General features: G+C 42.1%; 2 protein-coding genes across 2 annotated transcripts in view; both read right to left on the reverse strand.

Annotated features, from left to right (window-relative positions):
* Positions 1 to 2588: 2588 nt before the first annotated feature.
* Positions 2589 to 6112, reverse strand: LOC144607246 (protein fem-1 homolog C-like). The gene has a single exon (XM_078423944.1). It carries the CDS (start codon positions 5972 to 5974, stop codon positions 4124 to 4126), a length of 1851 nt encoding a protein of 616 aa, XP_078280070.1. The 5' UTR covers positions 5975 to 6112; the 3' UTR covers positions 2589 to 4123.
* Positions 6113 to 10056: 3944 nt separating this feature from the next.
* LOC144607129 (cysteine dioxygenase type 1-like) overlaps positions 10057 to 14392 on the reverse strand; it is a 28965-nt gene continuing 24629 nt past the window's right edge. The window contains exons 4-5 of the mRNA XM_078423749.1: positions 13768 to 13937; positions 10057 to 11160 (exon numbers count right to left, since the gene is read on the reverse strand). Of these exons, the coding sequence (XP_078279875.1) occupies positions 11131 to 11160; positions 13768 to 13937 (200 nt within the window). The 3' untranslated portion in view covers positions 10057 to 11130. The remainder of the gene's footprint in view (positions 11161 to 13767; positions 13938 to 14392) is intronic.

The raw sequence follows: 14392 nt of genomic DNA on the forward strand, positions 1-14392 counted from the left end.
ATGCAAATTTGGGGGTGGTGGTGGTGCCAAAGATACAATAGTGGCATTTAAGAGACTTGGATATGCACATGTAGGGAATAGAGAGAAGTTAGACACAAAATGCAGGAGTAACTCAGCGGGTCAGGCAGCATCTCAGGAGAGAAGGAATGGGTGATGTTTCGGGTCGAGATCCTTCTTCAGACTGATGTCAGGGGAGGGGGCGGGACAAAGATAGGATGTAGTCAGAGACAGGAAGACTAGTGGGAGAACTGGGAAGGGGGAGAGGATAGAGAGGGAAAGCGGGGTCTATCTGAAGTTAGAGAAGTCAATGTTCATACCGCTGGGGTGTAAAATACCCAAACGAAATATGAGGTGCTGTTCCTCCAATTTGCGCTGGGCCTCACTCTGACAATGGAGGAGGCCCAGGATATAAAGGGCAGATTGGGAATGGGAGGGGGAGTTGAAGTGCTGAGCCACCAGGAGATCAGGTAGGTTAAGACGGTCTGAGCAGAGTTGTTCAGTGCAACGATCGCCGAGCCTGCGCTTGGTCTTTCAGCAAAACAATCGCCACGGCTGCGCTTGATCTAAATAAAGAGATATGGATTATGTGCAGGCAGAAAATACTTGATCTTGGTATCATGTTGGATACAGTCATTATGGGCCAAAGGGCCTGTTCCTGTGTTATAGATGTCTGGAGTCAGAACCTTTAAGACCGGCACCAAAAGTAATGCTATTAGAGATCAGATACTTTAACAGCAGCATTGCCGACCTGATCAGAGCCAGAACAGGCAGGAATCAGCCAATTCAAAGAATGAGGTGATGGGTCCACTGTTTTTTTGAAGAAAACCGTCAGAGGAATATGGTCTTCACAGAATCAGCTGAGCTGGTGTTTCAGTAATTCTCCCTATGGAATTAGTGAACACCCCGTGACCCACCAACTCATTTTACATGGAAGTTAGTCATCAATACATCTTGGAAACCATGAATGATAAGGAGAATTTCTGATCTTGAGTAAAACTCAGTTCTTGATCCAAGAGGAAGCAACAAAAAAAAAAGGATCATCCTGGGTCACCCAAGGATGGGAAGATTCACAGCCGTCTGGTAAGGCGTGACCGGCAGGGAAGGTTAACTCCAATGCTCTTCTGGCAAAACACTTGGCGCAAGATCTTGTTTAGCAAGGAACAAGCACAGAACTTTCCCATAACACCCCAGACCAGAACAGAACTAATCTTAGTGTGGACTGGTGTCAAGAAAGGCTACTTTATCGCTCATCACTTTACTCAATTGTTCTTGCTACAATGGTGCACCCTAACTCCACGTTTCCTGCTTGAGCAGAGCCAATCTGCAAGACAAATGGAAAACTGTTTGATCTGGATCACATCGAGTCCAGAATCATGATTATACCAAGTTCAGTGTTTGAGCTGCAGTGTGTGGATAACATTTTCTTATATGTACATTCTGGGGCTGAGTTTCAAGTCACCCTTGATTCATTTACTGACCAAAACAGAGTGGCTGGGTCTTATTCCTAATAGCAGCAAAATAATGATCCTCCACCACCTGCACCTGCCATTCCAACATCACCTTCCAAAGTGAAGGTTCACATCAATGTGGAAAATGGGGAGCACTTCATAAATCTCAGGAACCGTGTCACACTTAAAGCAAACCTGGAGTCCAGGTCCTGGACACCCTAATTATACTGAGCTTAGTTACACTGAGCAGGGCACTTTGCTTGCATGATTATGGTCAACTTCTGAAACATTCTTCCAAGCTCTCTCACAGCAAGAGATTACACCAAAAACAAATTCAAGATATTAGTCTTTTGCTCAAGTTAATGTTCAATTCATCTGGCATTCCAAATATCTTTTTGCCTTAACTGCTAACTCTACAATGTAGAAGTCTATCCAATATTCCAACACAACTCGGAAGAAGGGTCTCGACCCAAAACGTCACCCATTCCTTCTCTCCCGAGATGCTGCCTGTCCCGCTGAGTTACTCCAGCTTTTTGTGCCTATCTTTATCATCAGGAGATGGTTTCTAGAACTCCTCTAGGCTTTTGGATATGAAAGAAATTTTAATCTTTCCATGTCTCAATCTACTTTGACAAACTGTTAGAGAAACTGAAGGAATCAGGCAGCATCTGTGGAGGGAAACGAACAGTTGGTGTTTCAAGTCAAGATCCTTCATCTGGCTAGTCCCTTAGAAGAGTCCCGGCCCAAAATATTGAATGTCCATTTGCTCCACAAATGCTCCCTGGCGAGCTGACTTCCTCCATTAATTTGTTGCTTACTTGAGATTCCAGCAACTGCAGTCTCGGTTCCTCAGACATTCTTCTTTTAAACTAATATTTTCTTATTAACTTTTTCTTCTCTAAATTTCATAAGACATGTGCTTTCTCTCACACATCTCAAACTAGAAGCAAAGTGCATTAATCTCCAATGCAATTTTCTTTCAGAATCTTAATTTTAGCCAATTCTCTATCTCTGTCTTGCGTTCTTCCTATAAAGCATATCCTACATGTGGCAAACATCTAAATTATTTATTTTAAGGTCTATTAAAGTGTTCTACATTTGGTCTGTTTAAAACATACTGTTTTATTATGAGCCATCCAATTCACACGTACAGCTCAGCAGCAATTTGCATTTAATATTCTTCAAACCAAACAATATAGTGTAAATTCTGAATGGGCAAAGAATATGCAAAAATAAATATTCAAGAGCCAGATTTCCAAGTGTAGTTATGAACCGTTTTTTAAAAAAGCATCTTTACGCAATATGAAAGCTAATAGGTCCACTGCTGGTTTGCAATTTTTTTTCCATTAAATAAAACCCTATTAAAACAAATTAGATCTATACATAGTGCCTTTTTAAACAGTCCTGATATTTGCAATAGGGTTCCAAGTCTTTGTCTTTGCTCAACCCAATGTGGACTGCAGTTGCATTTTAACAGTATATTTTAAAACGTTCTGCTTATTCAGAGAACACAGATTTACAACCTTGTGGCTCAGTGGTAATCTCAAATGACACTTGTATTAGCCAGTGTTAAGATTTTTTTTGGGGGAGACAAATGTACAAAATTCAAAGGACATTTCTCACCCAAGAGGGTTAATCTTCTCAATTCATTTCTGTGATGTATGATTCTTCCTTGTAATACACCTTCTTTCTGATCTACTAAGAACCCTTTCACTTCAAGACCTCTTGTTAAGTTTCAAACAAAGGATGGCTAAATATTTAAAGATGTAGATGTTTTACAGTTGTACTGCTCTCACCATTTGCCATTCTAGTTTTATTAACTATTGTGCTCTTAAATGTTCGAGCACTGAAATTTTATTATATCTATAACATGAGAGTTTCATGTAAAATCAGCACAGTAAATTGAGAAAGCAGGTTTGTTTGAATCTACAGGGATCTCTTTCGAATGCTCACAAGCACACTGATTATCTGCTGCATCCATGGTTTTGGCCTTCTTAAATAATTAGGTAAACAAGCCAGTTGAATATTTATCTTAGCTCCATTGAGCATACGATGCATTGTAATATGGCATTTAAATTTAAAATGCAACTTGAGTCCTGACTGTATCCATCTACGAATAGTTACGCGCAAATGTTTGCTGAATCTTAGAAAAGATGACCGAACATAATAATCATTGAAAATGATAAAATTGGAGGCTCTGATTTTCCAACAGTTTTTAAGTAGTTTGGGGAAAATGCCTATGAAATAACAGCCGAATGGAAATTTGGAATTCTGGGAGCCATAAACAATGCCATTGATGGCATTTCACTATGATCTATGCAGCAACGGGAACAGAACTAAGCCAACTGCAGGAGGCACACATTTTAAAAAAAAGATTCTCTTTAAGTGTGCTTTGGCAGTCATATGCAAGAGCTTGTCTTTCAACCCCAGCTCTAGCTCAACATTTAGTTTCTGCTATAATCCAGCATGAACAATGCTATGATGAAAACAGAAAAATCTGCAAATTTAATTTTCTACCTTCAGTTTTAGCCCTACAAGATATAAATAGCCCTTCAGTAGACAGATCAATTTTAATCTCACTCAAGTCTCTGGTATATCTACACATCAATGCAAGTTGTTGAAGCTCCATGAGAAGCACCTTGGCATGCATCTAAATTCATTAACACAATTTTGCTCTAGTGCAGCTGAATGAAAGCATCCAGTTCTTCTGGAATTAATCCTTTATAAGTCACCTTATGTTTTTCAATAGCACGAGCAGCAAGGCACTGGAGGGTAATGTGGTTAATGGGCTGAATCAAATTCTTAGCCATTTTCTTTTCATCCAGCAAATCCCAAGCAGTTTTCTTGGAGGAATTGGTGGCATCAAAATGTGCACCGGTGTCAATTAGCATGTTCATAATATCAAGATTGTTGTTGAATGCAGCTATATGCAGGGGAGTGTTGTTCTCAAAATCTCTCGAGTCAACATCAGCACCACACTCTAGCAGAACTGAGGTCACTTGCAACGAAGGAAATTTGCAAACTGGATAGCGGCCAACCGACGTTGTATCTTTGTCAACAGCTAGATGCAGTGGGGTAAACCCACCTTTTCCTCTCGGGTTCAACTTCAAAAGCCTATAAATGGTTCGCTTCTTGTAATGCTCCTGGTCAGGGCTACATTTTACTTTTTCCAACAAGGAGATCAAGTGCAAAATAATGGACAAAGCTTTGGTGAACTGGGCAACCTCTGGTGGGTTCTCTCGCTGATTCACCGCCCGCTCTATTTCACGAACGCTTTTGCACAGGATACACATAAGATCATTGAAAGATACCTTCATGGCCAAGTTACCTTTTGAACGATCTTGCAAGACAAATGAAAAGAGTTCAGCAAATGATAGCAAACTACTCGCAGTCATAGGGCTCAAGGGGTCTAAATTGTTCTGCTGCATATTTAGTGCATACTTCCACAAATTGATGCAGCGTTCAAAGTTGCCAGAATCAGCATAGACAGCACCTCGATAACGAATATAGTAAGAAGTGTCAGGGTGCGATGGTCCAAGAATTCTCTCTCTGATCAACAAAGCCTGCATCCTCATTTCATCTGGGTCAGTTATCAGGGCTTCCAATTCCTCCGAAGTCATAACTTCCTTTGCATAATCGTAAGCCAGCACCACCTGTCCTACTTGTGGCTTCTTAACTATTTTAGTTTTATCGCAATGTCTCATCTCCATTGCTCTCTTCCAGAACTTCATAGCTGCAAGTAAATCCCTTTTCTTATCAATAAACGTGGCTCCCAGTAGCTCAAGCGCGTCGATTCGATCTTCCTTCTTAGTCTGCGCATTATTAATAAGAAACTCTACGATATTCATATGACCTGTGACACTGGCTGCAAGCAAGGGGCTCATTCCATATCCGTCCTTTTCCATCTTAGCCCCGCACTTCAACAACATCTTCATGATTTCCAGGCTTCCCGACTCTGCACAGTCGTGCAAAGCCGTGTTTCCCTTCACGCTCTTCCTAATCACGTCCGCCCCCTTCTCCAGCAGGTACTTGGCGATCTCCTTGTGGCCTTTGTAACACGAGATCATGAGGCAAGTGTGGCCGTGCCTGTTGGCCACTTCCATGTCCGCCTTGTGCTCGATCAGGTACTTGACGATCTCCAGGTGGCCGTCGAAACAGGCGGCCCGCAGCGGGGTGGAGTTGGTCAGAGTGGTATTGTTGACGGACGCGCCGTGCTCCAGTAGGCTCCGCACCACCGTCAGGTGCCCGGCGGCTGAAGCCGCCCACAGCGGCGGGGCCCCTTCGATGGTCTCGCCGTCGAAGTTGACCGAGCCGCCCAGTTCCACCTTGGCCTTGCAGTACTCCATCAGGTAGTCTACCACCTGCAGGTGGCCGTACCTGGAGGCTATGAGCAGCGGGGTGCCGCCATTGGTCTTCTCCAGCGTCACCGCCTCCAGCTCCTCGGCGCTGCGGTTGTTGAGCAACTTTTGCATAAGTTTCAACTTCCCGTCGCGAGCTGCGTTAAACACCGCCGTCTTGATGTCCATTTTCGGGCCGCTGCTGCCATTGAAACACCGGCCGGGCCAATAAACCACCAGCCTGATCGGGAGGCCGCGGCTGGCCCTCCAACGTCGCCTTGACCAGTTTTTTCCTCTCTCTTGAAAGCAAAATGGAGATCTTCCGGCTGAGGGCTCCAGCCGGCCTCGGCGCGCATGCGTCTCCGCGCCGCTGGGACAGCGTTCCGGCGACCTTGCCACGTGACAAATCGGACTACAAGACCCAGAGAGCATTGCGCTTGGTCTCGCAGCCAAACGTATTTGGCAGAGAAGGGGCGGGTTCGGACGGAGATCACCAGGCGCTTGAAGCTGAGTCATGCAATGAAAGCGACCTCTACTGGAGAGAGCGAACAAGATGGCGGCAGGTAGATTGAGGGTGTCCTCTACCAAGTGCCACAGGGGATGTTATACAACCTGATACGCCTACTACCTTGCATAGAGAAAACAATCTATCTGTAACACTATTGAAATGAAGGAGTAGTTAGTTTGCAATGTTATCAAAGTACATAAAATAGAATCAAAAACATTTTTTTGCTCAATTGCACCTTTTACAAACAAGCCTGGCTTACGGAAATCAGAATTTATGCAAATTATTCCCCAGGTTTTATAGGACATTTTGCAAGATCGGAAAGTTGTTTACATTAATGAAGATATGTTCAGGTAAAAATCAGTTAATTCAAAAGAACACCAGTATTCAAAACAAGTTTCTATAAAGTTATACAGCACAGAAGCAGGCCCTTTGGCGTAACTTGTCCATGCTGACCAAGTTGGCATACTGGGCTGTTCCCATTTGACCCATAGCCAACTTAAACCCTTCCTATCTGTATATCTGTCCATCTGTCTTTGAAAGTCATAATTGAATCTGCTTCTTTAACTTCGTCTGGCAGTTTATTTCAGATATAGTATCTGAGTGAACAAGTTGCTTTTGTCATCATGTCAGAGTTAAATTCATTTTTCCACCTTCCCAATTGATCCAAATCCTAGATAGACACAAAATGCTGGAGTAACTCAGCGGGACAGGCAGCATCTCTGGAGAGAAGGAATGGGTGATGTTTTGGGTTGAGACCCTTCTCCAGACTGATGTCAGGGGAGTGGGCAGTACAGAGATAAAATGTAATTGGAGATAGTAAGACTGGTCGGAGAACTGGGATGGGGGAGGGGATGGAGAGAGAGGGAAAGCAAGGGCTATTTGAAGTTAGAAAAGTCAATGTTCATACCACTGGGGTGTAAGCTACCCAAGCGAAATATGAGGTTCTGTGCTTCCAATTTGCGCTGGGCCTCAATCTGACAATATAGGAGGCCGAGGACAGAAAGGTCAGTGTGGGAATGGGAGGGGGAGTTAAAGTGTTGAGCAACCGAGAGATCAGGTAGGTTTAGACGGACCAAGCGGAGGTGTTCAGCGAAACGATCGCTGAGCCTGCGCTTGATCTCACCAATATACAAGAGTCCACACCTGGAACAGTGGATACAGTAGATGAGGTTGAAGGAGGTGCAAGTGAACCTCTGCCTCAACTGAAAAGACTCGGGATCCTTGGACAGAGTCGAGGGGGGAGGTATAGGGACATGTGTTGCATCTCCTGTGGTTGCAGGGGAAAGTACCTGGGGAGGGGGTGGTTTTGGGTGGGAAGGGACGAGTTGACGAGGGAGTTGTGGAGGGAACGGTCTCTGCGGAAAGCAGAAAGTGGTGGAGATGGGAAGATGTGGCTAATGATGGGATCCCGTTGGAGGTGGCGAAAATGTTGGAGGATTATGTGCTGTGCCGAAAATGTTGGAGGATTATGTGCTGTGGCGAAAATGTTGGAGGATTATGTGCTGTAGGTGATCTAGATCCTTTTGGAAACTTAAATATCCCTCCTTTCTGTCCTGCAGCAGGACCACAATATCATTCAGGCATAGGATGCTGATAAATCACAAGTCACGTTCATGGTACCGAAGTGCCAGACAGTGACATTCTACAAGAGAGTCTAACCATTTGCTTTTGCCAATCAATGACAAGAATGTGATGGAACTTTACGCATTATGTGGGCTTTCCTGGCTGATTATTCGTGACAATGTTTGTGTTAATAACTAGAACATGGTAAGGCCATCTTGTTGGCAGTGGGAACAATTATTTAGCAGGCTCCTAATGAAAATTGTCTTTCTACTTTGGACTGGGTGCACAATATCTTTCGCCTCTGCTCTCTCGATGTTGAGGTGTGACATCCCCCTGTATCATTCCTCTTGCTTCTGCTGGCGTGCAGGACCTGGACCTCTTCAGTCCTTTCCCAGGGACACCAGCTGTTGTCACGTTTGGCAACGTTTTGCAGCGTACAGTGCACTTTGATGAAGATTCTGCACAGCAAGTTCCCTGGACAACTGCATGCAATTGGAACTCATCTGGAGGAGACCAATAGTGTTTTCACTTCTTAATCTGATACGACAGTGAAATAGTGCAAACAGGACCGGAATAGAGTCTCGTTCTTTTTCTCAATCAGTGCTCAGACCCATTCCTCAGTCGGTGCTGAACACAGAAAATGTCCATGGAGCCCTTCAAGATGAAGGATTCAGGTATGTGGCACTGACCATCAAGAAGTTATTCGCAAGATTAACAACTGTCCCTGTATGCAGGGAGTGAAACCACTTTCCTTTCATGAGAAGGTTCTGGTTTTCAGTTACCTGAAACTGAGAAGCTGCAAACTTCAATACCTGAGATGTCATTCTCTCCTGATTGAGATAAATGAACTTATTCCTTTGCAAGTAGAGAGAGTATAAGTCTTCTCTGATGCTGTGGTGAGCAGCCAATTAAATGATACTTTATGGATCCATTGAAAGCTGTGTATCCCTGGTCTTCACACTGAATGAAGATCACTGTATTGGGATCCTGGCTTTAGACCATCACAATGAACAGCTCAATACTCCTGATTTGTTGTGCTGCCACAGTGGCACAACTACTGCCCCACAACCCTAATATTCTGACCTTGTGTGCTGTGTGTGGAGTTTCCTCTGGTGCGTCACTTTTCAGCCACATCCCAAAAACATAATTGGTATATTAATTAGTCTTTGTAAATTGCCCTCATGTGTGAAGTTCACAGTGGCCCAGCCACTGGTTCACAACCCTAGAATTCTGACTTTGTGTGCAATGGAGTTTCCTCTGGAACATTGCTTTCCACCCATATCCCAAAGACATCATTGGTATGCTAATTGCCCTCATGTGTGTGGTAGAATTGTGGGGTGGGGAGAGGAGTAAAAGGAGTTGATGAGAATATGGGGTGAATTAAAGACATGGGGTTAATTTAGGAATAGTGTAAAGGGATGATTGATGTGAACTTGATGGGCCGATGGGCTGTTTCTGTGCTGTATGACTCCATGGCTCTGTGTTTGTGCAGCCTGCAAACAACACAAAGCTTCCCAATCAGGATCCCCAACACTTTTTAAGTATCTAGAAAATCAAGAATGTAATGTGATGTGTTCCCAGTTCCATAGAGACCAGTCCATTTTGATCATTATGTGATCTCCCATCTTTATCAGTAAAAATGGAATTGGTGGTGACATAATGTGTTCACCTGACAGTTGGAGCAGTTCGACGTATTTATGTGGATTGTGGCCAGATGTGCCTGGTCCAATCTTGCAAACGGCATAATTTTGCCTGAAAATGATTGCTAGCACAATTTACTCTGGATAAAACTTTTTGTGGAGTTTCATTGTGCTTAAAATCAAGTGCTTTGTAATCCAATTCCTTGGAGATTAGTTCAACCAAAGTTATAATAATGTTTAGTATAATATTAAGACTAGTATCCCAAAGGTCACACAACAGCTGCAAAGTATGTGTTGTGGCAGACAGAGAGGCCGTAGAATGGCGGGAGGGTTACTATGACTTCCTTTCTTCTGGATAGGTCGTCAAAGTCCCAATGGATTAGATCCACTCAGAATGGAGGTAGTTAGTGCCATGAGTGAGGGCATTAAGCCTTCTCACTTTAATGTGTGCCACAATGTGGCAGCTCAACTCATTGTAAGATGTGGTATTACACAGAGCAAGTAAATAAATGGCCTATCAAGATATGTCAGGTTGAAAAGGCACAATAATACTAACAAAATCTGATAAAATAGGTATAAAATTTATTGTTCATTTCATTCCAACGAAAATCAGGATGAGTTCTGGAAACATTTTACGATGGGTGATCAGATGAGTCTAGAAATTGCTGATTGTGATATTAGTGATATTATTATTATTATAACCTACCTTTGCCCATACTTTTTATTGAAGTGTCGGCCTGAAAATTTTGAATGCATTATTAGCTCTACTGAAATAATACATTGGGAATATATCTGGCACCATTTAGATGGATGAATGGATGTAGAATGGAATTTTCAAAATCAATGGAAATCAATAGCTTTTGGAAGGAAATTGTGAATCATTTTATGAAATAATTAGTTTGTTTTTAACCCTTGCGGGATAGAAAATCCTAATTTGGTCTGTCTCCTTACCCCACTTAGGAGTCGGAGGAAATGACCCTTGAATTCTGAGGATGGCACAAGAGGGATTATGGCAGAGACCAACAAAAGTCAGTCTGGATGAGGTGGGCCAAAGAGCATAAACTGCTTTTCTCACCCCGAAGAGCTTAAGCAACTTTTCTCATCCTGATGCATTCACATGGAAAGTGTTCATTTGTTAATATCACAAATAATTTCAAAGCTATTATCTGATGTGAGAAATAATTATTACTGTGTACCCCTGATTGATGGATGGTGCATCCCAGAATGGCACGTGATCCACATGATATCGAGATAATTTTGCTTCATTGGTTGTTTGCATGGGGGGGATGGAAGACTTCAGAAGTAAAATTACAACCCTTTAGCTTACCACTTAGAAAGTAGCTTCACAAGCCAGTGGTGAACACACCAATGATGAACATAACTGGAGATTTCCCTTAAGTGTAAAATTAAAAGATATGAGCCAAAGAACGTTGGTTAAAGTCAAAATAGAGGAACTATTTTGAAACTTTTATGGCTTAAATATCATTCAAAAGTAGAACCTAGTAGCCAGGTGTTAATTTCAAGAAAATAAATTCACATTGGGCAGACAAATCATAAAAGAGATATTCTTCTGACTTTATCCACAACAGTGAGATATGGCACTTCGTACTCCATGTTCTCATGGTCCATTTGTTTCAGTTGTTTTCTTTTGATTCTGTAGTTTCCTTGGAGTGATAGAAATATTCTGTTACTGTTTTATTCAAGAACATTTTCGCCCTACACTGCACTTTATCTGCCTTCTAGTTGCAACACGGTGGTCTAATTGCACTCCTCAACTATATAGGGCTCTTCCACGGCCGGCGAGGTCACGACCCTAACCCGTAATGTTGCCATGCAACGCCTTCTGGAGGACAAGCGGTGTACGGGAGGCAAACACTTACTATGGCTGCCAGTACAGCGGGACCATCTTTGGTCCCAGCAGCCGTTGAATTGTTGCAGTTTTTTGCCAGAATTCTGCCAGAGACTCTGAAGCCAAAATCGCCACTAAACTTGCAACACCTCAGTCCCAACCAAAAATATTTATGGATGGCTCCACATAATTACAGTGCTTAATCACATCAGGTTGCTTAACTTCATCCCAATAAACTTAGTACAGCTGCAAACCTCGCGCTACATACCACAACATGCATACACTGCCTGTTGAACCATGTCAATCTCACCATCCCAGTATAATCCACAACACTCGTTCTTGTAGAAGACAAGTTCTGCAATTAGAGGTAGCAAGAACTAATGAAAATGGGAGAGACTTTCCTGCAGGGCCTGACCCCCATGGAGGATACAATGTTGGTCATTGTCAGAGAGACATTAGACAGGGCTGGATGAACATTTGAATTGCCATGGCATAAAAGACTATAAATGAAGTATTGTAGATGAGATTAATATAGCGATGCTGTTGATGATCGACAGGACATGATGGGCCAAAGGGCCTGTTTGGTGCTATATTCCTCTATGATTATGAAATGCTCCTTGACTGCCGAGTGTTCTCACTATTCTTTTTTTTTGTTTCAAATTCTGTTTTTCTTTTTCCTTTTGGAAATAAAGGCCAAAACACCGTTAGCATTTTAATTTTCTACGTTTTATGCATTAGCACTCTTGTAACTCTTTACAGTGATATTGAGCAGAATGTTAACATTTTTCTAAATAAATCTGTTTTTGTTTTAATTCTTCATATCAAAGTAAATAATTCATCTCATAGCCGAAAATAGACAGGCTATATTCCTCAATATTTCTCTCCTTGTGAAGCAGACCGTTTTTTAATTCAATTTTTCTATTTTGTTTCCACCTTTCTGGAAATGACTTATGAAATATGGTTCTCTCTGCTCACGTTCTGAGCTCTGGTATTTTCTCCATAACCCCCAGTAACTTCTTTTAAGATGCTCTTTTGATGACAGATGATAAGCCAGATACCAGCTGCAGAACTCACAAATCACTGTTCCTTGGGGCTTTTAACCACACTAATCCAAATAGTTCCCTCTGGGCCAAACTATTCTGGACTGCCTGTTTCCATCTCTCAAAAGTGAGCTCTGTACAATCAATTCTTGTACTGATTCCCATCCTTCTCATGTTACAACATAGCAGCTTTTATGTCACTTGGACAAACAAATTCAGATTCAATGACAATGAAGCTTGACTTCTAGTTCCCTATATATATTTAAATAAAATGCTATGATTGGAATTTCCAAAGAATCGGCTACATTTTTATTGTTAACAATTAATTAATTGTTCATATCTGTCTACCTCTGTGTGAAGGTGTGACAAGTGACAATACATTGAATTTATAAATAATTGACTGCGGGCCAATAGCTGGCAATGCATTGTTGCATGAATCACCAGTGCAAAACATTGTGCAGTTTCCAGTGAATTGAGGCAGGGGGCATTATTGTGGCATGATGCGGCAAAAATATGAAACGGCAAAAAATATGAAACGGCAGATGCTAGAATCTGGAGCAACAAACAATCTGCTGCACGAACTCAGTGGGTGTGGGAGGAGAGGAAATTGACGACTTTTAGGGTCGAAACCCTGCACATTTTGTATTGCACTGTCAACAGTGTCTACATCCAATCATGTTTTGGTCATGATTTCCACAGGTAGTGCTGAGATTCCGCCTTATGCTGTCCCTGCAGGAAGGTTGCATGTTTTCTCACTGCATAACCGTGAGGGGGAAACAAATCAAAATTACATTCGATAGCAGACACCTCAAAGGAAAGAACACGAGACTCTAAATGGTGGCAAGATTATTTTTCTTATGTTCCACGTAAGATTACTTTTCTCCTGAATGTGCTAACACTTGTAGGAGAAGAGTTTGTCCAACTGGCTTTAGTGCCATTGAACATCAACAGAGGAAAGTTTGCAGAAAATCATAGCTGTCTTATCCTCTTCTCACCTTACAAACTTGCATACATTAGACATTAGAGTCATTTAATAATTGGGAGTGGCTACCATGCCCTGTATTTTCTCTATTGTGATAGGGGAGCTTATGGCCTTTGCAGGATCTATACCATTATCTTGGCTTATGGAGTGCAGCCTGGAGAATGAATTTGGGTAGCTTTTGTACTTTGTCTAATTTGTTGATAAAGCAACCAGGGAGATATTTAGCTTATACCATGTTTATAAACAATAAATCTATGATAGAAGGAAACCTCTGCTATAGTTATAAGAAATTGTGCTACTTATGTGGAAGAATGCACTGACCAATAGAACTGTACATCCCACATGTTGTGGTCTTTCTTATCCACAGGATGTTAATCCCAATTCCTTCATTAAAGCTTACCAAAGGAGTCTTTTCACCAAATTTACTCCAGAAAGTCATTTTGACTTTGTTCTTGTAGCCTGTTCTTTCATCAAAACAATGGCAGCTGTCAAATGGAGGACTGTACAGGTGAAGGCTGACTGCGGGCTCCGTATGACTCACATTTTCCACTCGATGTAGCCCAATACTGTCTGCGATTGAGGTAGAGGATTAGGGGACAGAGTACATGTCAGTTAGTTCAGTGAAATAATTTGTTCCTTACAAAACATATTCTTTCCTACTTGCACTGGAATATGAGCCTCAACAAAACTTGTCATTTCACACATTTGACATTGAATGTAACTAACAGCTGTTTAATTTCAAATAGGTTCATGGCCAATTGCAACTTTATCATCACCATGTTCTTGCACTCACAAGTTGTTGTAAGATGTGCTAACTTTCCCACGTACAAAGGCATTCAAAGCATCTCTGGCTTTGTCATTAGTGCTGCACCGATTGACAGATGAATCTGATATAAACTATTTCATTATTATTTAATATCGTTGCAGACCCTAAAAGAAGGGGAGTCAGAATGTGACATTAACAATCAATAGCGATGTTGGCAAAAGGCAGGGAACAAATTGTTGAGCAGCTTGCGAGTGTGACT

The sequence above is a fragment of the Rhinoraja longicauda genome, chromosome 28, assembly GCF_053455715.1.
Source record: "Rhinoraja longicauda isolate Sanriku21f chromosome 28, sRhiLon1.1, whole genome shotgun sequence".
In the NCBI taxonomy this organism is placed as follows: Eukaryota; Metazoa; Chordata; class Chondrichthyes; order Rajiformes; family Arhynchobatidae; genus Rhinoraja; species Rhinoraja longicauda.